The 23121-nt window shown below is 44.3% G+C and overlaps 1 protein-coding gene and 1 long non-coding RNA gene across 3 annotated transcripts in view; one reads left to right on the forward strand and one right to left on the reverse strand.

Annotated features, from left to right (window-relative positions):
* The window catches only part of LOC139278135 (neurofilament heavy polypeptide-like), a 108797-nt gene that overhangs the window by 44829 nt on the left and 40847 nt on the right, over positions 1-23121 (reverse strand). For both annotated transcript variants that reach the window (XM_070896799.1, XM_070896793.1), the window contains exons 3-4: positions 19005-19164; positions 18841-18894 (exon numbers count right to left, since the gene is read on the reverse strand). In XM_070896799.1, the coding sequence (XP_070752900.1) occupies positions 18841-18894; positions 19005-19149 (199 nt within the window). In that variant the 5' untranslated portion in view covers positions 19150-19164. The remainder of the gene's footprint in view (positions 1-18840; positions 18895-19004; positions 19165-23121) is intronic.
* Positions 7543-12518, forward strand: LOC139278150 (uncharacterized). Its single transcript, XR_011596217.1, has 3 exons — positions 7543-8308; positions 11792-12013; positions 12174-12518. It is a non-coding gene; the product is annotated as an uncharacterized lncRNA (long non-coding RNA).

Below are 23121 nucleotides of genomic sequence, written 5' to 3' on the forward strand. Positions count from 1 at the left end.
TGGATCCACACCTTCGCCCCGGAAAAGTTTCCAATGCCTGGCTCAAAAAGGGAAGGTAATTTGTTAAGAACCTGGGTACATGAGGCCTCATCGACATGTGATAGCGCTCGGATGTCATCCCAGTTCCAGCGGATTTTGCCCAGCCAGCTCCTTCCAAGCAGTGTGGGGCAATTGCCCGGGACAATCCAGAGTGGCAGTTCGTGCACCGTGCCCTCGTAGGTGACCTTGACCATGGCGCTGCCCAGGACAGTGATAAGCTCTTTGGTGTACGTTCTCAGTTTTGTGTGGATGGGGCTCGGGGCTGGTCTGAGTGCCTTGTTGCACCACAGTCTCTCAAACATATTTTTACTCATGATGGATTGGCTAGCGCCAGTGTCCAGTTCCATGGCTACGGGTAAGCCATTCAATTTTACACTTAGCATTATAGGTGGACATTTCGTCAAAAATGTGTGCACCCCATGTACTTCAGCATCTGCCTCCTCTCTCTGAGGCTCAAAATTGCTTTGATCCACCATGGACCGATCTTCCTCTGCCACGTGGTGGTTAGCAGGTTTTGCAGAGCTTGCAGCTCGTTGGAGGTGCCCCATTGTTCCACAGTTCTTGCAAACATACCCTTTGAAGCGGCATGAATAGGCTGAATGGAAGCCTCCACAACGTCAACAAGGTGTGAATTGCCTTGCATTCATCCTTTGTTGCGGACTCTGAGTCATCTGGGTCACCTGAGGCCTGCTGGCAGTTGCAGACTCGTGGTTTCTGCCCTGTACATTTCTGCTCGCAAACACAGTTCCAGTTAATTTATGAACATTGCTAGCACTTGTGTGCTGAGAGATTTGTTTGGTGTTATCACTGGTGGACATAAACGCCTGTGCTATTGCAATGGCCTTACTAAGGGTCGGTGTCTCGACGGTCAAAAGTTTTCGTAGGATGGTCTCGTGGCCAATGGACAGTACAAAAAAGTCTTTGAGCATTTGCTCCAGGTAGCCATCAAACTCACATTGTCCTGCAAGTTGCCTTAGCTCAGCTACGTAGCTCACCACTTCCTGACCGTCAGATCGCTGGCACGTGTAGAACCGATACCTCGCCATCAGCACGCTCTCCCTCAGGTTAAGATGCTCCAGAACCAATGTACACAGCTTCTCATACGACTTATCTGTGGGTTTCACCGGAGCCAGAAGATTCTTCATGAGGCTGTAGGTCGGTCCCCCGCAGACTGTGAGGAGGACCGCTCGCCTTTTTGCAGCGCTTCCTTCTCCGTCCAGCTCGTTGGCTACAAAGTACTGGTCTAGCCATTCGACATAGGCTTCCCAGTCCTCACCCTCCGAGAACTTCTCCAGGATGCCCACAGTTTGCTGCATCTTTGCATTGGATCCGTATACGCGTCGCCAGTTATTGTGTTCCTAACAGAGATGAGACTGCACACAGGGAGGTTAAAGTAACAGTGACCTCAGTCTTTATTAAGATACTCCAGAGTGAGGAACAGGCCTTAGGGGCCAGCTTATAGTCAGTGCTCCCAAGGGATGCTGGGATCCCTTGGGACTTTAGGGGATGCACTCCCTGGTGGCGGAACATGGGAATGCATGCTTTACAGATACACAAGTACCATCTCCTTAATGATTGTGATTGTGTTAAGTTCCTCAGCCCCCCTCTAGCCCCTTGACTATCCACTGCTGGAATATTATTAGGAACATAGAAATTAGGTGCAGGAGCAGGTCATTCGGCCCTTCGAGCCTGCAACGCCATTCAATAAGATCATGGATGATCATTCAACCTCAGTACCCCTTTCCTGCTTTCTCTCCATACCCCTTGATCCCTTTGGCTGTAAGGGCCATATCTAACTCCCTTTTGAATATATCTAACAAACTGGCCTCAACAACTTTCTGCAGTAGAGAATTCCACAGGTTAACCACTTTCTGAGTGAAGAAGTTTCTCCTCATCTCGATCCTAAATGGCTTACCCGTTATTCTTAGACTGTTACCCCTGGTTCTGGAACTCCCCAGCAATGGGAACATTCTTCCTGCCTCTAATCTGTCCAATCCCATCAGAATTTTATATGTTTCTATGAGAACCCCTTTCAATCTTCTAATATCCAGTGGATACAAGCCCAGTTGATCCAGTCTCTCCTCATATGTCAGTCCTGCCATCCCGGGAATCAATCTGGTGAACTTTCGCTGCACTCCCTCAATAGCAAGAATGTCCTTCCTCAGATTAGGAGACCAAAACTGAACACAATATTCCAGGTGAGGCCTCACTAAGGCCCTGTACAACTGCAGTAAGACCTCCCTGCTCCTATACTCAAATCCTCTAGCTATGAAGATCAACATGCCATTTGCCTTCTTCATTGCCTGCTGAACCCTCCTCACAGCTCACACCACTACCCAGCTTAGTGTCATCTGCAAACTTGGAGATATTACATTCAATGCCTTCATATAAATCATTGATGTATATTGTAAGTAGCTGGTCCCAGCACTGAACCCTGCGGCACCCCACTGGTCACTGCCTGCCATTTTGAAAAGGACCCGTTTATTCCGACTATCTGCTTCCTATCTGCCAACCAGTTCTCTATCCACGTCAATACATTACTCTCAATGCCATGTGCTTTAATTTTGCACACCAATCTCTTGTGTGGGACCTTGTCAAAAGCCTTTTAAACGTCCAAATCACCACATCCACTGGTTCTCCCTTGACCATTCTACTAGTTACATCCTCAAAAAATTCTCGAAGATTTGTCAAGCATGATTTCCCGTTCATAAATCCATGCCGACTTGGACCGATCCTGTCACTGCTTTCCAGATGAGCTGCTATTTCATCTTTAATAATTGATTCCAACATTTTCCCCACTACTGATGTCAGACTAACTGGTCTATAATTCCCTGTTTTCTCTCTCCCTCCTTTTTTAAAAAGTGGTGTTACATTAGCTACCCTCCAGTCCATAGGAACTGATCCAGAGTCCAGACTGTTGGAAAATGATCACCAATGCATCCACTATTTCTAGGGCCACTTCCTTAAGTACTCTGGGATGCAGCCTAGCAGGCCCTGGGGATTTATCAGCCTTCAATCCCATCAATTTCCCTAACACAATTTCCTGACTAATAAGAATTTCCTTCAGTTCCTCCTTTTCGCTAGACTCTTGCACTCCTAGTATTTCCAGAAGGTTATTTGTGTCTTCCTTAGTGAAGATAGATCCAAAGTATTTGTTCAATTGGTTTGCCACTTCCTGTTCTGACTGCAAAGGACCTACGTTGGTCTTCACTAATCTTTTTCTCTTCACATATCTATAGCATCTTTTGCAGTCAATGTTTATGTTCCCTGCAAGCTTTCTCTCATACTTTATTTTCCCCCTCCTAATTAGACCCTTTATCCCCCTCTGCTGAATTCTAAATTTCTCCCAGTCCTCAGGTTTGCTGTTTTTTCTGGCCAACTTATATGCCTCTTCCTTGCATTTAACACTATCCCTAATTTCTCTTGTTAGTGTCCTCTGGGAAGACTGATACAAAATATTTGTTCAGAGTTCCTTCCCTCTCCATGCTCCCCATTACTAATTCACCGGTCTTGTCCTCTCAGAGAACAATATTTACTTTTCCTTTTTATATACCTATACAAACTCTTGCTAACTGTTTTTATATTTTGCGCTAGTTTACTTTTATAGTCTATCTTCCCTTAATCAGTTTTTTTAGTCCTTCTTTGTTGGCTTTTAAACGCTTCCCAATCTTCTGTCCTCCACTAGTTTTGGCCACATTGTATGCCCTTGTTTTTAATTGGATACCGTCCTTTATTTCTTTAGTTCATCATCATTGGCAGTCCCTCGAATGAGGATGACTTGCTTCCACGAGTTCACACGTTTCAATAAGGACCCGATATTCCAGTCCTGAACTCCAATTGAGGGGGTGGAAGATGCCTGTGCGTGGATTTTTTTAACGTGTGGTGACTGTTGCACATCAGCCACCACACGGGCTTGACAGAGCTCGGCCGTTATCCAGTGGCAAGGGTTAACCAGGACGACTGGAGACCTGCCCTGCTGCACTGACCTAGTGCGCACACATAATCGCAGTGTGCGCTGGCCTATGCTGCCCCTGGGCTCTTCTGGGCCCCGTACCCTCATCTGCCACACCTCCGCCACGATCTCTCGCCGCTCCTCCGCCACGATCTCTCGCCGCTCCTCCGCCACAAACACTCGCCACACCTCCATGAGAACACCTCCGCAGGTCGGGGCTACAAAAGAGCTGGAGCGGCATACCACTACAACTTCCAATAAGTTTATCTTTTTCTTTGGAACAAATATAACAAATGATTCAAGATCTTTACAGTATGATATTTTAGCGAAGTGGAAGTATGGTTTATTAGTTTCCCAATAATTGTCATGCATTCAAATCCAAATACTGTCTTGCGTTCAAAGGGAGTTTAGACACAGAAGGTTGTTGAAAACCGTGTAGCTTTTTAAAATTGATGCTCAACCTTTAGAAAACAATTATTTTCAAAATTATCAATAAATATTAAACAGCAGCAAAAATTAAAATGTCTACCTCATTATTGCAGCCTCTCATTATACCCTACTCCCTCCTACATCAGGTTGTTGGCTGTTGAAGGACTGGGGTCGTGCTAACATACAGGACTGAAAAGGACCATTGGCTTGTCCGGTATCTCGGAAATATTATATCTCGAGGTTCCCAACATATATCCCTCCATCAGCCTCAATAACTGCTGCCATCTGCTCTGTCCATGAGTTCTGTAATAGTGAGGCTTAACAATGCTACGTCACAGCTTGTTGAAAATTATCAATTCAGGGGAATTTTATTTATAATTGAAGCACAAGTTGATTTAGAAATATTATTAGTCACAATCCCTCATCGCTCCTCCGCCTCGATCACTCGCCGCACCTCCGCCACGACCTTCCTGCTCCTCCGCTGTACCTGGGTCCCGCCGATGTTCCTGCCCATGCTCCAAACTGCGACCTGGGTCCTGCTGATGTCACCCAGTCGCCCACCTCGAAGCCGTCGCACACTTCTTTAGTTAGCCAAGGATGGCTATCTTTTCTCTTATGCCCTTCCCTCATCACTGGAATATATTTTTCTTGAGTTGTGAAATACGTCCCTAAATGTACACCACTGTTCATCAACCATCCTACACTTTAATCTATTTTCCCAGTCCACTTTAGCCAACTCAGCCCTCATACTTTCATAGTCTCCTTTATTTAAGCTTAGTACGCTAGTTAGAGATCCAACTTTCTTATCCTCCATCTTAATTTGAAATTCAATCATGCTATGATCACTCATTGCAAGGGGATCCTTTACTAGGAGATTGTTTATTAATCCGGTCTCATTGCACAGGACCAGATCTAAGATAGCCTGCCCCCTGGTTGGTTCCATTACATACTGCTCATGGAACCTGTCCCTTATGCACTCTATGAACTCTTCCTCAAGGCTACCCTGATCAATTTGATTTGTCCAATCAATATGGAGGTTAAAATCACCCATGATTACTGCTGTTCCCTTTTTACAAGCCCCCACTATTTCCTGGTTTATGCTCCGACCAACAGAGTTGCTGCTGTTAGGAGGCCTATAGTCTACACCCACCAGTGACTTTTTCCCTTTATTATTCCTTATCTCCACCCATACTGTTTCAACATCCTGACCATTTGAGCCAATATAGTTTCTCACTCCTGCAATGATTCCATCCTTTATCAATAGAGCTACCACCTCCTTTTCCTTTCTGTCTGTCCTTCCGGATTGTCAAATACCCCATAATATTTAATTCCGAGATCTGGTCACCTTGCAAGCACGTTGCAAGATCAGACATTCTAACGTGAAGGAAAGGGAAAGGCCACAAAGACAGATCAGAAGAACACCATGTAGGATGTTGGAGAATTAACCTCGCCATCTCCCAAAGCAAAAGAATTGTCCGTTTAGAATTTAGAGTTGTACTTCTAATTAAGGTTGAATTAATGTCTGCCTGTAAAACTTGTATTTTAAATGTTAACAAAACCAATTGTTAGAAAAGTTTAAAGCTTTGGATGATCTTACCTCTGATTATCCTAAAGAGAGTTAAACCAAAAACCCTACAAGTTTAAAGGTGGGGGTGGCCCATCTGCTGCCGTGCATTTGATGGGAATTGGGTGCCAATTTATCCTGCAAAGAGATAAGTAAATGTGAGTAAGGCTAGTAGTTAAGTAGTGCATGGGTAGAAGATATGTGGGGTGTGAGGGGGTTAAAAGTTCAGGACAGGGATTTGGGATTGTGCAAGGCAGTTGATGTGAGTTTGGGGAACTGTGTAGTCAGTGCAGGATAGGAAATTAGAGGCGCTCTTAACCGGAGTACAGTGAAGGCCCTGCTGAGGATGTGGAACTTCTTGCAGTATTGTTCTGCGGTCCTGGGGGTAAGGTAGCTGGCAGTTAGTGTCGGTGGCACAAGTGATAATTTCAGGTGACTTGGCAATGCCCAGGGGTCTGGTCAGCCAACCTTCACTGCTCCCAAGGAGGTCCGAAGAGTAAAGTTGTGCACATTTCACACCTCCACCTTGGTGCCATGTCATAATTCTGTCCATGTATAATAAAAATATTTTCATGCAGTGAAGTAATTTGAGAGAGAAATGAAAGAGCCAAGCAGTGACATTGCCTTACCTTCTTCTGCCCCAGTGTTCTGCTGAATAACAGCAGCTGAACAGTGTATTTATAAGGCTGCCCAGAGATTTCCTGCTAGTTCAGCTGCTTTTACACTAATGCTTGCATCAACAGATATACAAGTAAGCAAATTCAGGAAAAACCGTGTGTATCTCCTTCTAGATGATAAGGAGTGTGAGAGCAGGAAATGGAGGCCCAGAGACCAGCCCAACCATCTGCAGACAAAGATAGAGGGGTGCGAAATCGAGAGGTGACGTCACAGCCAAGCTGGTAAGTGGTTGGCTGTTCAACTGGTAAGTATAACTCTCTTTTAGACTGACTTTTACATTGGTTTAATTGGCAGCGCACTACTAAGTAGCTGTTTGGGGTTTAAGTAAATTTTAGTAAGTAAATTAATTTAAGGGTTAAATCATGGCAGGAGAGCTCGGACCCGTGTCATGCTCCTCCTGTGCTGAGAGAAATCAGGGACACTTCCAGTGTCCCTGACTACTATGTGTGTGGGAAGTGTATCCAGCTGCAGCTCCTGACAGACCGCATGACGGCACTGAAGCTGCGGATGGACTCACTCTGGAGCATGCGCGATGCTGAGAATGTTGTGGATAGCACATTTAGAGATTGGTCACACCGCAGGTAAGGGTTAGGACAGATAGTGAATGGGTGACCAAGAGACAAGGCAAAAGCAGGAAGGTAGTGCAGGAGTCCCCTGCGGTTATCTCCCTCCAAAACAGATATACCGTTTTGGATACTGTTGGGGAGATGACTTACAAGCGGAACGCACCAGCAGCCAGGTTCATAGCACTATGGGTGGCTCTGCTGCACAGAAGGGCAGGAAAAAGAGTGGGAGAGCTATAGTGATAGGGGACTCTATTGTAAGGGGAATAGATAGGAGTTTCTGCGGCCACAACCGAGACTCCAGGATGGTATGTTGCCTCCCTGGTGCAAGGGTCAAGGATGTCTCGGAGCAGCTGCAGAGCATTCTGGAGAGGGAGGGTGAACAGCCAGTTGTCATGGTACATGTAGGTACCAACGATATAGGTAAAAAGCGGGAAGAGGTCCGACAAGCTGAATTTAGGGAGCTAGGAGTTAAATTAAAAAGTAGGACCTCAAAGGTAGTAATCTCTGGATTGCTACCAGTGCCGCGTGCTAATCAGAGTAGAGGAAGCAGGATAGTTCGAATAAATACGTGGCTTGAGCAGTGGTGCAAGAGGGAGGGATTCAAATTCCTGGGACATTGGAACCAGTTCTGGGGAAAGTAGGACCTGTACAAAAGGGACGGTCTGCACTTGGGCAGGACTGGAACTGATGTCCTGGGGGTAACATTTGCTAATGCAGTTCGTGAGTGTTTAAACTAATATGGCAGGGGGTGGGAACCTATGCAGCGAGACAGGGCGAAGTAATATGGAGTCAGAAACAGATGGTAGAAAGGTAAAAAGCAATAATGGAAGGCCGAGTAAACAAAGGCAAGAAACAAAAAGGGCCACACTACATCATAATTCTAAAAGGACAAAGGGTGTTAAAAAAACAAGCCTGAAGGCTTTGTGTCTTAATGCAAGGAGTATCCGTAATAAGGTGGATGAATTAACTGTGCAAATAGATATGATGTGATTGGGATTACAGAGACATGGCTCCAGGATGATCAGGACTGCGAACTCATCATCCAAGGGTATTCAACATTCAGGAAGGATAGAATAAAAGGTAAAGGAGGTGGGGTAGCATTGCTGGTTAAAGAGGAGATTAATGCAATAGTTAGGAAGGACATTAGCTTGGATGATGTGGAATCTATATGGGTAGAGCTGCAGAACACCAAAGGGCAAAAGACGTTAGTGGGAGTTGTGTACAGACCTCCAAACAGTAGTGGTGATGTTGGGGAGGGCATCAAACAGGAAATTAGGGGTGCATACAATAAAGGTGCAGCAGTTATCATGGGTGACTTTAATATGCACATAGATTGGGCTAACCAAACTGGAAGCAATACGGTGGAGGAGAATTTCCTGGAGTGCATAAGGGATGGTTTTCTAAACCAATATGTCGAGGAACCAACTAGGGGGATAGGCCATCTTAGACTGGGTGTTGTGTAATGAGAGAGGATTAATTAGCAATCTCGTTGTGCAAGGCCCCTTGGTGAAGTGTGACCATAATATGGTGGAATTCTACATTAGGATGGAGAATGAAACAGTTAATTCAGAGACCATGATCCAGAACTTAAAGAAGGGTAACTTTGAAGGTATGAGGCGTGAATTGGCTAGGATAGATTGGCGAATGATACTTAAGGGGTTGACAGTGGATGGGTAATGGCAGACATTTAGAGACCGTATGGATGAACTACAACAATTGTACATCCCTGTCTGGCATAAAAATAAAAAAGGGAAGGTGGCTCAACCGTGGCTATCAAGGGAAATCAGGGATAGTATTAAAGCCAAGGAAGTGGCATACAAATTGGCCAGAAATAGCAGCGAACCCGGGGACTGGGAGAAATTTAGAACTCAGCAGAGGAGGACAAAGGGTTTGATTAGGGCAGGGAAAATAGAGTACGAGGGGAAGCTAGCAGGGAACATTAAGATGGACTGCAAAAGTTTCCATAGATATGTAAAGAGAAAAAGGTTAGTAAAGACAAACATAGGTCCCCTGCAGTCAGAATCAGGGGAAGTCATAACGGGGAACAAAGAAATGGCAGACCAATTGAACAAGTACTTTGGTTCGGTATTCACTAAGGAGGACACAAACAACCTTCAGGATATAAAAGGGGTCAGAGTGTCTAGTAAGAAGGAGGAACTGAGGGAAATCCTTATTAGTCGGGAAATTGTGTTGGGGAAATTGATGGGATTGAAGGCCGATAAATCCCCAGGGCCTGATGGACTGCATCCCAGAGTACTTAAGGAGGTGGCCTTGGAAATAGCGGATGCATTGACAGTCATTTTCCAACATTCCATAGACTCTGGATCAGTTCCAATGGAGTGGAGAGTAGACAATGTAACCCCACTTTTTAAAAAAGGAGGGAGAAAACAGGGAATTATAGACCGGTCAGCCTGACATCGGTAGTGAGTAAAATGATGGAATCAATTATTAAGGATGTCATAGCAGCGCATTTAGAAAGAGGAGACATGATAGGTCCAAGTCAGCATAGATTTGTGAAAGGGAAATCATGCTTGACAAATCTTCTGGAATTATTTGAGGATGTTTCCAGTAGAGTGGACAAGGGAGAACCAGTTGATGTGGTGTATTTCGACTTTCAGAAGGCTTGTGACAAGGTCCCACACAAGAGATTAATGTGCAAAGTTAAAGCACATGGGATTGGGGGTAGTGTGCTGACATGGATTGAGAACTGGTTGGCAGACAGGAAGCAAAGAGTAGGAGTAAATGGGTACTTTTCAGAATGGCAGGCAGTGACTAGTGGGGTACCGCAAGGTTCTGTGCTGGGGCCCCAGCTGTTAACATTGTACATTAATGATTTAGACGAGGGGATTAAATGTAGTATCTCCAAATTTGCGGATGACACTAAGTTGAGTGGCAGTGTGAGCTGCGAGGAGGATGCTATGAGGCTGCAGAGTGACTTGGATAGGTTAGGTGAGTGGGCAAATGCATGGCAGATGAAGAATAATGTGGATAAATGTGAGGTTATCCACTTTGGTGGTAAAAACAGAGACAGACTATTATCTGAATGGTGACAGATTAGGAAAAGGGGAGATGCAACAAGACCTGGGTGTCATGGTACATCAGTCATTGAAGGTTGGCATGCAGGTACAGCAGGCGGTCAAGAAAGCAAATGGCATGTTGGCCTTCATAGCGAGGGGATTTGAGTACGGGGCAGGGAGGTGTTACTACAGTTGCACAGGGCCTTGGTGAGGTCACACCTGGAATATTGTGTACAGTTTTGGTCTCCTAACTTGAGGAAGGACATTCTTGCTTTTGAGGGAGTGCAGCAAAGGTTCACCAGACTGATTCCCGGGATGGCAGGACTGACATATCAAGAAAGACTGGATCAATTGGGCTTGTATTCACTGGAGTTCAGAAGAATGAGAGGGGATCTCATAGAAACGTTTAAAATTCTGACGGGTTTAGACAGGTTAGATGCAGGAAGAATGTTCCCAATGTTGGGGAAGTCCAGAACCACGGGTCACAGTCTAAGGATAAGGGGTAAGCCATTTAGGACCGAGATGAGGAGAAACTTCTTCACCCAGAGAGTGGTGAACCTGTGGAATTCTCTACCACAGAAAGTTGTTGAGGCCAATTCACTAAATATATTCAAAAAGGAGTTAGATGTAGTCCTTACTACTCAGGGGATCAAGGGGTATGGTGAGAAAGCAGGAATGGGGTACTGAAGTTGCATGTTCAGCCATGAACTCATTGAATAGCGGTGCAGGCTAGAAGGGCCTAATGGCCTACTCCTGCACCTATTTTCTATGTTTCTAGAGGCCAGTGGTGAATGTAAAACTTTTCTTCTTTTTGCAACAGCAATATATATCTGAGGAAATCCTGAGCCAGTGTATTTCAAGAACTTTCAGCATTTATTCACTTTTCTGTGAAAGAAACTAGAAAAGATAACTGCATTCCTTATAGAAAGTATTTTTTTTAATTCTGCATTATACAAATAACTTTCATAATGCTTTCATCTTGCATAGATACCAAAAATGAAATACGTTAATATAATTGAAGCTAAATTCAACATGAATGCACATGTTGAAACATGCTCTAAATGTAGAATTTACAATGCAGAAACAGGCCATTGGGCCCAACAGGTCTATGCCAGTGTTTAATCTCTAAAGAAACCTCCTTCCACCTTACTCCATCTAACCATATCAGAATATCCTTCTGTTCTTTTCTTCCTCTTATACTTATCTAGCTTCCCTTTAAAGGCATCTATGCTATTTGCCTCAACCACTCCATGTGGTAGTGAGTTCCACATTGAAACCACTCTCTCGGTAAAGAAGTTTCTGCTGAATTCCTTAGTGACTAGCATATATTTATGACTCCTAGTTTGGGGGCTTCCACTTGCACTAAACGTGTTCAGGTTTTGTCTCTGCAGCAGGAGATCAATTGCTTAAAAGAGAAGATTGACCAATTAACATACTTGGTGGATTTTGATGACTTCCTGACTGGCACGAAAAGTTAGTCATCATTGTCTGGCATTGATATTCCTGGATCTTTCACGACTTTAGATTCTTTTGTTGCTCCAAATAGGTATGCACCACTTCTTGACTGGAGGACACAACAGGCAGTGAGCTCAGCACCAGTGACACTGATCACTCTCAATACTCATATCAACATATTGCAAAAGATAAGGAAAAGGCTGCAAAGTCCAAGAGGACATCGTTGGTGAGCAGCCAAGGAAGAGCAAGTGGCACCATGCAATCCTCATAGGAGACTCCATCTTCAGGCGTACAGACAGCTCCCTATGTAGAGGTAAGGCTCGGTGAAGAGCAGTGTTTTGTTTTCCAGGTACCAAGGTAGCTGATCTCCAGAATCGTGTGGATGATCTGATGCAAGGTGTGCTTGCCAAGGTACTGTAGGTTTACATATTGGTACAAATGATATAATGGTTAAAAATCCATTTGTTTTGCAGGATTCTTACAAACACTCATAGCTGACCTTCAGCAAAGGGGTGCAAGGGTAGTAGTCTCTGGGCTATTACCAGACATGCCCAGATCACTGGAGGAGAGGAATACCTGAATCGTAGGATTCAACATCTGTCTTCAGGACCTTTTCAAAAAGAAGCTCCACTTCATCGATAATTGGAATGTGATCGCTGGACAAGGCAAGTCATTAAGATGGAGGGACGGCCTCAATCCGAGAGTATTGAGCATGCTTTCAGAAAGCATTTAAATGAATTCAGCAAGGGGATAGTGCAGATTTTTTTTTCTTTATTCATTGGATGCGGGTGTCGCAGGCAAAGCCAGCAATTATTGTCCATCCCTAAATGCTCTTGAGAAGGTGGTGATGAGCCACCTTCTTGAACCACTTCAATCCATCAGGTGTTTTCCTGCGTGGCTTGTTCAGCTATTTCAGATGTCAGTTAAGAGTCAACCACATTTGCCATGAACTGGAGTCACATATAGGCCAGACTGGATAAGGGCAGAAGATTATCTAAAAGGACATTAGTGAACTAGATGGGTTTTTACGACAATCCGATAGTTTCATGGTCACCATTACTGATACTAGCTTTTTATCCACATTTCTTTCATTTAAATTTTACGTGGTGGGTTTTGAACTCATGTTTCCGGATCATTAGTCCAGGCCTCTGGATTACTAGTCCAGTAATATAACCACTGTGCTACAGTACCCGTTGGATATATTTAAAGATAGCCTTATTGACCTTGATAATTATATAGATTCTAAGCATGCAGTTAAATCAGGTAGGAAGCATATAAAAATAAATAACTCTAAGTTAGAAGAGAGACCTTAACATTTTTTTTATGTAAATGAAAGGAGTGTTAGAAACAAATTGTTAGAACTGCTATCCTACGCTGTTTTGGCGAAATTAGACATATTATGTATTTCTGAGACATGGCTAAACAAAAGTGATGGAACAGAAATTCACCTAAAGGGCTACAAGGCATTCAGAAAGGATAGAGCAGGTCAAAGGGGAGGTGGGGTTGCTATTTTTATCAGTGAGACTCTAACAGCTAGAGAAAGACTTGATATTGCCTCACCAAGTACAGCTGAGGTCATCTGGGTTCAGGTGGACCAAGCTGACAGGCAGGGACTAATCATCAGTAAATTTTAAGAGGCCCCCAGGTCAGACACCTGAACACGATGAGTTATTATGGAAACAGATTGCAAAGCTTTTAATATAAAATGCCGCCTTTGATTGATTGGTGATTTTTATTTTCTTGGCAGTCAGTGGCACGATGATTTACCCTCTGTTGTGGTGGGAAGTACAGCTAAAATATACAAGACTATTTCCTAACTCAACATGTTAATGAAGTAACTAGGGATAATCATCAATAAAAACAGAAAATACTGGAAATCTCAGCAGGTCAGGCAGCACCTGTGGAGAGAAACAGAGTTAACGTTTCAGATCGATGACCCTTCTTCAGAACTAGCAAAAGTTCGAGTGTAACAGATACTTAAGAAAGTGCTGGGGCACTGAAAGGGGGAAAAGAACAAAAGAGAAGCTCTGTGATAGGGTGGAAGGCAGGAGAGAGTTGAGAGACAAAAGGGATGATGGGCAAAATTGAGATGGTAATGGCACAAGTTAGGAAAAAAAAGATGAGTCTAGATGGGGTGTGACTGGTGGAATAATTACCAGCTGAAAAAAGAGAGAAAAAAATAAAAATAAAAAAGGTGAGGGTTGTAAAAAAAAAAGGGAGGAACGGGAACAAAATAGGGGCAGAGGTTACAGTCTGAAATAGTTGAACTCGATGTTGAGTCCAGAAGGCTGTAAAGTGCTAAAACAAAAGATGAGGTGCTGTTCTTTGAGCTTACGTTGAGCTTCATTGGAACAGTGGAGGAGGTCGGAGACAGAGAGGTCAGAGTGGGAATGGAGCAGAGAATTCAAGTGATAGGCGACCAGAAGCTCAGGGTCACGCTTACAGATTGAACGGAGGTGTTCTGCAAAGCGGTCACCCAATTATATATTGGATCTGGTGTTTAATAGTGAGCCTGACCTCCATGGTCATCTGGGGGAACATCTGGCCAATCGCAACCACAACATGATACGGTTTCAATTGGTTGTAGAACTAAAGGTATTGAGAACCTGCAGCTGGTATCAGACTTCAGAGCAAGCTTCACTAAAATGGCAGATGATTTGGAACAGGTAAATTGGCTAACCCTGCTGGGTGGTGGTGAGACTGATATAGAATACAAATGGAAAGTTTTTAAGAACAAGAAAAAAAATATTGAACACAAATATGTACCCAAAGTCAAAAGAAGGAAGTGTGGTAAGAAAAAGTCAAGGTGACTAGTTATGTACAAAGATAAATAATATGTAAACAGAAATGTTTATATAAATTAAAGATATTTAATACTCAACTAAACAAACAGAGTTGTGAACAAGGAACAACTCAGCAAAAAGGCTATTGGAAAAAAAAAGATCAGAGACAATTGTGGAAGTAATGGGAAAAGCTTTTTCAGTTACATGAAGATTCAGAGAACTGTCAAAAGACAGTATTGGCCATTGAAGAATATTCATGGACAGGTTACATAGGACTCGCTGGGTTTGGCGGAAATATTAAATGAGTACTTTGCATCAGTCTTCACCCTTAGAGATGCTCAACTATTAGAATTGAATAATGTTACTAACAAAACTAATAATATTTACATAGGTGACCATTTTGTTTTAGAAAGAATTAAGAACTTGAAAATAGATAGAGCAGCCGGGCAAGATGATATCCAACAGAGGGTCCTCAAGGAGATGGGACATGTGCTGTGAGAGACCCTAGCCTGTATTTTTAATAGCTCACTGCACTTGGGAATGGTTCCCAGTCTAAAGCATCTTAGTTATCAAGATAGGCTAAAAGAGTTGGGACTCTACACTTAAGAAGCATAGATTTAGAAGGGATCTCATTGAGGTTTATAAGATAATGAAGGGTATAGATTGTGTTCCAATTGACAATTTTTTTTTCAAGTAAATAGGTCAGGGAGGACCATGGATGACAAATTAAAGTTGTATAAGGCTAGATCTGGGTTAGATGTCAAGAGATGGCCCTTTTCCCAGAAAATAGTGGACCTCGAACAGGCTGCCATCTCGTGTAGTGGATGCTGATTCACTGAATTCCTTCAGGGCTAACCAGCTAACACGAATCACTTTACTCTTATACTCAAATCCTCTTGTAATAAAGGCCAACATACCATTTGCTCTCTTAATCACTTGCTGTACCTGCATGTTAACTTTCAGTGATTGGTGTAAAAGGACACCCAGCTCCCTCTGAACACCAACATTTCCCAATCTCTCACCATTTAAAAAATACTCTGCTTTTCTATTTTTCCTACCAAAGTGGATAACTTCACATTTCTCCACATTATATTCCATTTGCCATGTTCTTGCCCACTCACTGAGCCTGTCTCTATTCTCTTGAAGCCTCTTTGCATACTCCTCACAACTTACATTCCCACCTAGCTTTGTATCATCAGAAACCTGGATATATTACATTTGGTCCCCTCATCCATAGATTGTGAATAGCTGGGGCCCCAGCACCGATCCTTGCAGCACCCCACCAGTTACAGCCTGCCAACCCGAAAATGACCCGTTTATTCCTACTCTCTGTTTTCTGTCTGTTAACCAATCCTCAATCCATGCTAGTATATTACCCCCAATCCCAGAAGCCCTAATTTTGTTCAATAACCTCTTGTGCGGCACCTTGAGTTGAGGTAGATCAGCCATGATCTTATTGAGTGGCAGAGCTGGCACGAGGAGCCAAATGGCCTACTCCTGCTCCTATTTCTTATGTTGAAGTGAGAGCTGGCCCTGTTTCTGGTTAGGGTGGAGATCACCACTTACAGAAGGTAGGTATTGCAAGAAATTCAGGGCCAGAGTGATCTCCTGGACTAGTTTGATTGCTTAGATGGGTTGGAGGGGAATATCCCAGATTTTTCCCCCCAAATTGGCTAGGGTTTTTTCCTGTTTTTTTGCCTCGCCCAGGAGATCACATGGTTTTGGGGTGGGGTGGGTTGTATATGTTGTGATACACAAGGTATCGCAATTGTGTGGGACAGGCTCGATAGACCAGAGGAACATTACCTGTCCGTTATTGTTCATATGATCGTATATTTGGGACTCCCCACAAGTGAAAACATCTTCCCTATCAAATCCCTTCACAATTTAAATACCTCAATTAGGTTACCTCTCAACCTTCTCTTTTATAGAGAAAAGAGCACCAGCCTGTTCAATCTTTCCTGATAGTTATAACCTCTTAATTTGGCGATCATCCTTGTAACTTTTTTTTTTGGCACCTTCTCCAGTACCTCTAGATCCTTTTTATAATATGGAGACCTGAACTGTGCACTCCCAAGTGTAGTCTAACCAGGGTTCTATACAAGTTTATCAGCTTTGCCTCTCCAGCTAAAGGAAATACTACATTGTTTCTACTGTACACTGGTATTAACTCCAGTATAGTAGAGTTGACCAGCAAACAGCTGCTCTGAATTAACCCAATTGGTCAAATTGCATTCCTAAAACTACCCATTTGCAGCACAGTTTCAGATTTTGAATTGTGGGTCAGATAAGGGGTCTCACCAGAACTTGAGGCAGGTTTTGGGTTGTGGGAAGGGGATGAGAAATGTGGCTACAATGCAGGAAGTCCACTCTGCTAACCTTTGGTGCACACTTGCTGACAATTGCCTCACATCCTTCCAACTACACCAACAGACTGACCCCATCCATTTATGCATCATCACCACTTTAGCACTCTATGCCTAGTCCCCATGTGTCAATTATTCTATTCCATATATTTGTCTAAGTCCCCAATCATCCATTAGGCGGATGCCAAAAGGCTCTAATCCACCAACCCCTCCTTTGCCTAATTTGCCCTATGCCAACTATCACCCTCACCAGGCTGGTCCTGACAAATTTGTTGCCTGAAATTCTTATTGTGTAATAAACATAGCTTTAGTGGACAGGGAGGTATTTTTTTCTTTAAAGCTTTATAACGCTATTAAAGAGCACCGAGCAACGATTGTAAGGCTCAGGAATGGGTCAGAGTGTGAGAAACAGTTGGAGGACCAAAAACAGTTAACATAAAAGTGAAGCCTGGTCAAATAGGGGCAGGTCAATAGGTAGGTGTGAGTATTCCCTATTCAAAGCAGACAATGGGGTTGAAATTCAGGTGCACCAGAAAGCTGGCGCACCTATAATTTTTAGGGTGGTACTTACCGCTGGAATCCCTGGTACGGTAAGTAGATCCATTTTCAGGACACTGACATTTTTTCAAAGTCCTACAGGAAATGGATCATAATGGCAGCGGGCCTTAGACTGAAAGCCAGGCTGACTAGCTGAAAATGGGCCGGTCGGGGCACTCCGCCACTGTCAATCAGCGGTGGAGTCGTGGTGATGTCACAGTGCGTGTACGTCACCACGCTCTCTCCCCTCCGTTAAAGGGGAGAGATTCGATCATTTTTTATCTTTGGCCACTGGGCCACCAGGAAGGGTTTCGGCCGGGCCAGCGGCCTGGCACCCAAGAGACGGTGCCAGGCTGCCCGTTGGCGGCCTGGCCGAACCCAGGGGCAGTATTTTGCCAGCTGTCAAAAATTTTTTCTATTGCGGCCGCGGCAGTGGGCCTTCCCCTTTAAGGGGCCGCGCTGCCAGACCGCAGAGATGGTGCACCGACAGAAAAAACTGTCGGGGACATCGCGCAGCACAGGATCGATGTATTCTGCTGAATATGGATAGGTAAGTATTTTTTGTTTTGAATTGACGGTGCAACCACTCGGGCGGGGTGGTGTCCAGGCCGAAAAATCCCTGACTTGAATTTAGGTCGGGTCGGCCAGTTGACCCCAAAGCGGCAGCCATTCGATTTTTAGGAATGGCCGCCGTAAACGGGCATTAATGCGTCTCTTTGAGACCCTGAATTTCAGCCACAATATCTCTAGCCATTACCAATATTAAAGAAGTGTCACTAAATTGTGACCATGGGAAATAGGTGTGAAAAAAAAAGGAAAACTCAAGAATTTTAATATTTTCTCCCCATTATTGACCTTACCTCAGTATTTTGTCTGGAAACCAAAAAGAATCAAAAAAGCTGAACACCTAGACCATATGATGCCCAAACTAGTTCATCTAGACGGGAGAATTTCATTAGGGAAAGGTGATTTGTATATAGCGAGTGTCAATTATTCACTATCATCAACTGCCTTTGGAGGCAGTTCAGAGAAGGTTCACTAGATTTCCAAACTTGATCTATCCATCTCTGATCTCCTCTTCCTTCTGCCATGAATCATAGAATCATGGAAATTTATGGCACAGAAGGCCATTTGGCCCATTGTGTCTGCCGGCCGAAAGAGCTACCCAGCCTAATCCCCCTTTCAGGCTCTTGGTCCGTAGCCCTGTAGGTTACGCCACTATCCACTAGTTTGAAAGTAGATAATTTCTTTGTCCAGCTGTTTCATGATATATCGATCATTAAATTGTTGATGCAATCACAAGTTGTTTTAACAAATGTAAATAAAGAGTTTAATGGAGGATAACAAAGAACATTAAAACACAATCTTAATCTATAATAAGTATTAATCAATGCAGGTAGAAAAACAGTGAAGCAGATTATTCCCCGTTCAGTAAATTATTTGATTGTTCTTACCTCTGCTCAAATGGAACATTTTCACTAGGTCACATACTTCAAGAGATGGATTCCCTGTTTAACAGATGGAAGTATAATAAGCTGAGGTGTAATTTACAAAAAAATGGCAATTCAATTATATTTGAAATATTCAACAAAGAAATAAATTAAGGCAGAACACAAACCATCTCGAAATTGCAGCAAATCCGTGAAATATGATGAGGCAAACTGGTGAATATTATCAGGCTGGTCTTGCACAACAGCTCTTCCCAATGCCTCTAGCAGAGTCTTCAAACCTTCAGGCACCACAAGTTTACCGTGTGAAGGCATCTTGCTAAATTATATCTGAATCAAAGAGAAAGAAAAACATATATAAATGCAATGCAAATGAAAATAGCTTAGTTTCTAAAGATTAACCTCACTGTGTTGAATCCATAAATGGAATAAAACCCTTCCCCAACGTAAATATAAAGTACATTAAAGCAGCATTGTAGTACAGGTACTGATCTCTAAGAAATACTAAACATATAAGAAACGATAAGAAACAGATCTTCCTACTCTTCCCAAGTAGAATATCTATACTAATCAATCACAAGTTATTTAAATGGAGAAAGATTGCAAAGTGCTGCAGTACAGCGGGACCTGCATGAAACACAAAAGGTTAGTATGCAGGTACAGCAAGTGATCAAGAAGGCCAATGGAATCTTGGCCTTTATTGCAAAGGGGATGGAGTATAAAAGCAGGGAAGTCTTGCTCCAGTTATACAGGGTATTGGGGAGGCCACATCTGGAATACTGCGTGCAGTTTTGGTTTCAATATTTACGAAAGGATATACTTGCTTTGGAGGCAGTTCAGAGAAGGTTCCATAGATTGATTCCGGAGATGAGGGTGTTTACTTATGAGGAAAGGTTGAGTAGGTTGGGCCTCTCTGGACTCATTGGAATTCAGAAGAATGAGAGGTGATCTTATCGAAACGTACAAGATTGAGGGGGCTTGACAAAGTGGATATAGAGAGGATGTTTCCACTGATAGGGGAGACTAGAACTAGGGGGCATAATCTTAGAATAAGGGGCCACCCATTTAAAACTGAGATGAGGAGGAATTTCTTCTCTGAGGGTTGTGGATCTGTGGAATTCGCTGCTTCAGAGAGCTGTGGAAGCTGGGACATTGAATATATTTAAGACAGAAATAGAGTTTCTTAAACGGTAAGAGGATAAGGGGTTATGGAGTGTGGGCAGGGAAGTGGACCTGAGTCCATGATCAGATCAGCCATGATCGTGTTGAATGGCAGAGCAGGGGCCGTATGGCCTACTCCTGTTCCTATTTCTTATGTTCTTATAATGCCGGCCATTCAAAATACCACGCAAAACATACTGGCTTTTGTATTGAAAAGCCGGCTGCGCGGGTTCCCTGGAACACCATGTGACAGAGCAGCTTAAAGGTAACGCTGGTCCACTATACAGTCTACTCCTGATAGTTTGAAGTTATTTTTTTGCATAAAAATTGAAAAACTTGCATGTATAGATCATCAAGGCGCTTCACAGGATCGTTATCAAACAAAATTTGATACCAGAATTGGAGAAGCAGTGATCTCGGAGGGTTGTGGGGCTGGAGGAGATTACAGAGATAGGGAGGGATGTAGGGGCTGGAGGAGGTTACTGAGATAGGGAGGGGTGTACGGGCTGGAGGAGGTTAGAGATAGGGAGGGTTGTAGGGGCTGGAGGAGGTTACAGAGGTAGGGAGGGGTGTAGGGGCTGGAGGAGGTTACAGAGATAGGGAAGGGTGTAGGGGCTGGAGGAGGTTACAGAGATAGGGAGGGGTGTAGGGGCTGGAGGAGGTTACAGAGATAGGGAGGGGTGTGGGGCTGGAGGAGGTTAGAAACATAGAAATTTCCAGCGCAGAAGGTGGCCATTTCGGCCCATTGTGTTCGCGCCGGCCAACAAAGAGCCGCACGGCCCTCGGTCAGCAGCCCTAAAGGTTACATATAAACCTATGAACAATGACGGAAAGGCAAAGAGCACCCAGCCCAACCAGTCCGCCTCACACAGCTGCAACACCCCTTACACTGAAACATTCTACACTCCACCCCAACCGGAGCCATGTGATCTCCTGGGAGAGGCAAATACCAGATAAAACCCAGGCCAATTTAGGGAGAAATAAATCTGGGAAAATTCCTCTCCGGCCCATCCAGGCGATCGAAACTAGTCCGGGAGATCATGCTGGCTGTATTCTATTCCTTGCAGTACTTACCATTATATCTGCACCATCGAACAAAAGGTCATCCAGTTTAATCCCAATTACCAGCTCTAGGTCCGTAACCCTGCAGGTTACTGCACTTTAAGTGCCCATCCAACCATCTCTTAAAAGTGGTTAGGGTTTCTGCATCCACTACTCTTCCAGGCAGCGAGTTCCAGATCCCCACAACCCTCTGCGTAAAGAAGCCCCCCCTCAAATCCCCTCCAAACCTTTCACCAACCACCTTAAAACTATGACCCCTCGTTATAGACCCCTCCACCAATGGAAAAAGGCGCTTACTATCCACTATGTCCAGGCCTCTCAATATTTTGTACACCTCAATGAGGTCTCCTCTCAACCTTCTCTGTTCCAATGAGAACAAACCTAGCCTATCCAATCTGTCCTCATAACTAAGATTCTCCATTCCAGGCAGCATCCAAGTAAATCTCCTCTGCACCCTCTCTAGTGCAATCACATCCTTCCTATAATACAGCAACCAGAACTGCACGCAGTACTCCAGCTGTGGCCTAACCAAAGTATTATACAATTTAAGCATTTTATATTCTATTATGCTCTTATATTCTATGCCTCGGCCAATAAAGGCAAGCATTCCGTATGCCTTCTTAACCACCTTATCCACCTGGCCTGCTACTTTCAGGGATCTGTATTTAAGCACTCCTTTTGTTCATCTACCCTATTAAGTGGCCTACCGCCTAATGTGTATACCCTTTCCTTATTAGCCCTCCCAAAGTGCATCACCTCACACTTTTCTGAATTAAATTCCATTTGCCACTGCTCTGCCCACCTGACCAGTAGATTGATATCCTCCTGCAGCCCATGACTTTCCTCTTCATTATCAACCACACAGCCAATTTTAATGGCGTCTGCAAACTTCTTAATCATACTCCCTATATTCAAATCTAAATCATTGATATATACCACAAAAAGCAAGGAACCCAGTACTGAGCCCTGCGGAACCCCACTGGAAACAACCTTCCAATCACAAAAACATCCATCAATCATTACCCTTTGCTTGGTGAGAGGGGAGCTACCTGTCAAAAGCCCAGCGGGAGATCGAGAGCCAGCGGCAGTTGGTGAGAGGGGAGCGACCTGTCAAAAGCCCAGCGGGAGATCGAGAGCCAGCGGCAGTTGGTGAGAGGGGAGCTACCTGTCAAAAGCCCAGCGGGAGATCGAGAGCCAGCAGCAGTTGGTGAGAGGGGAGCGACCTGTCAAAAGCCCAGCGGGAGATCGAGAGCCAGCGGCAGTTGGTGAGAGGGGAGCTACCTGTCAAAAGCCCAGCGGGAGATCGAGAGCCAGCAGCAGTTGGTGAGAGGGGAGCGACCTGTCAAAAGCCCAGCGGGAGATCGAGAGCCAGCGGCAGTTGGTGAGAGGGGAGCGACCTGTCAAAAGCCCAGCGGGAGATCGAGAGCCAGCGGCAGTTGGTGAGAGGGGAGCGACCTGTCAAAAGCATACTGGTGCAGCTACAGCGGGAGAGAAAGCAAAATAGAAGTAGAAAGTAATCAAAAAGTGACGTCACAGCCAATGGGGTAAGTGATTGGCTGGTGATTGGTGAGTAGCTTTTCTTTTATTTTTTATATCAGTAAGTGAACTATAACATTGTTATTACCAATTTAAGGGTATCTAAGGTTAAGACATGGCAGGAGAGCTCGGTCATGTGATATGCTCCTCCTGTACCATGTGGGAACTCGGGGACACTTCCGGTGTCCCTGACGACTAAGTGTGTGGGAAGTGTATCCGCCTCGAGCTCTTGACGGTCCGCGTTGCGGAATTGGAGCTGAAGGTGGATTCACTCTGGAGCATCCACGATGCTGAGAATGACGTGAGTATCACGTGTAGTGAGTTGGTCTTACCGCAGGAGAAGGGTCCACAGCCAGATAGGGAATGGAAGACCAACAGGAAGAGCAGTGCAAGAAAGATAGTGCAGGAGTCCCCTGTGGTCATCCCCCTGCAAAACAGATACACTGCTTTGAGTACTGTTGGGGAGGATGACTCATCAGGGGAGGGCAGCAGCAGCCAAGTTCATGGCACCGTAGGTGGCTCTGCTGC

The sequence above is a fragment of the Pristiophorus japonicus genome, chromosome 1 (genome assembly GCF_044704955.1).
Source record: "Pristiophorus japonicus isolate sPriJap1 chromosome 1, sPriJap1.hap1, whole genome shotgun sequence".
In the NCBI taxonomy this organism is placed as follows: Eukaryota; Metazoa; Chordata; class Chondrichthyes; family Pristiophoridae; genus Pristiophorus; species Pristiophorus japonicus.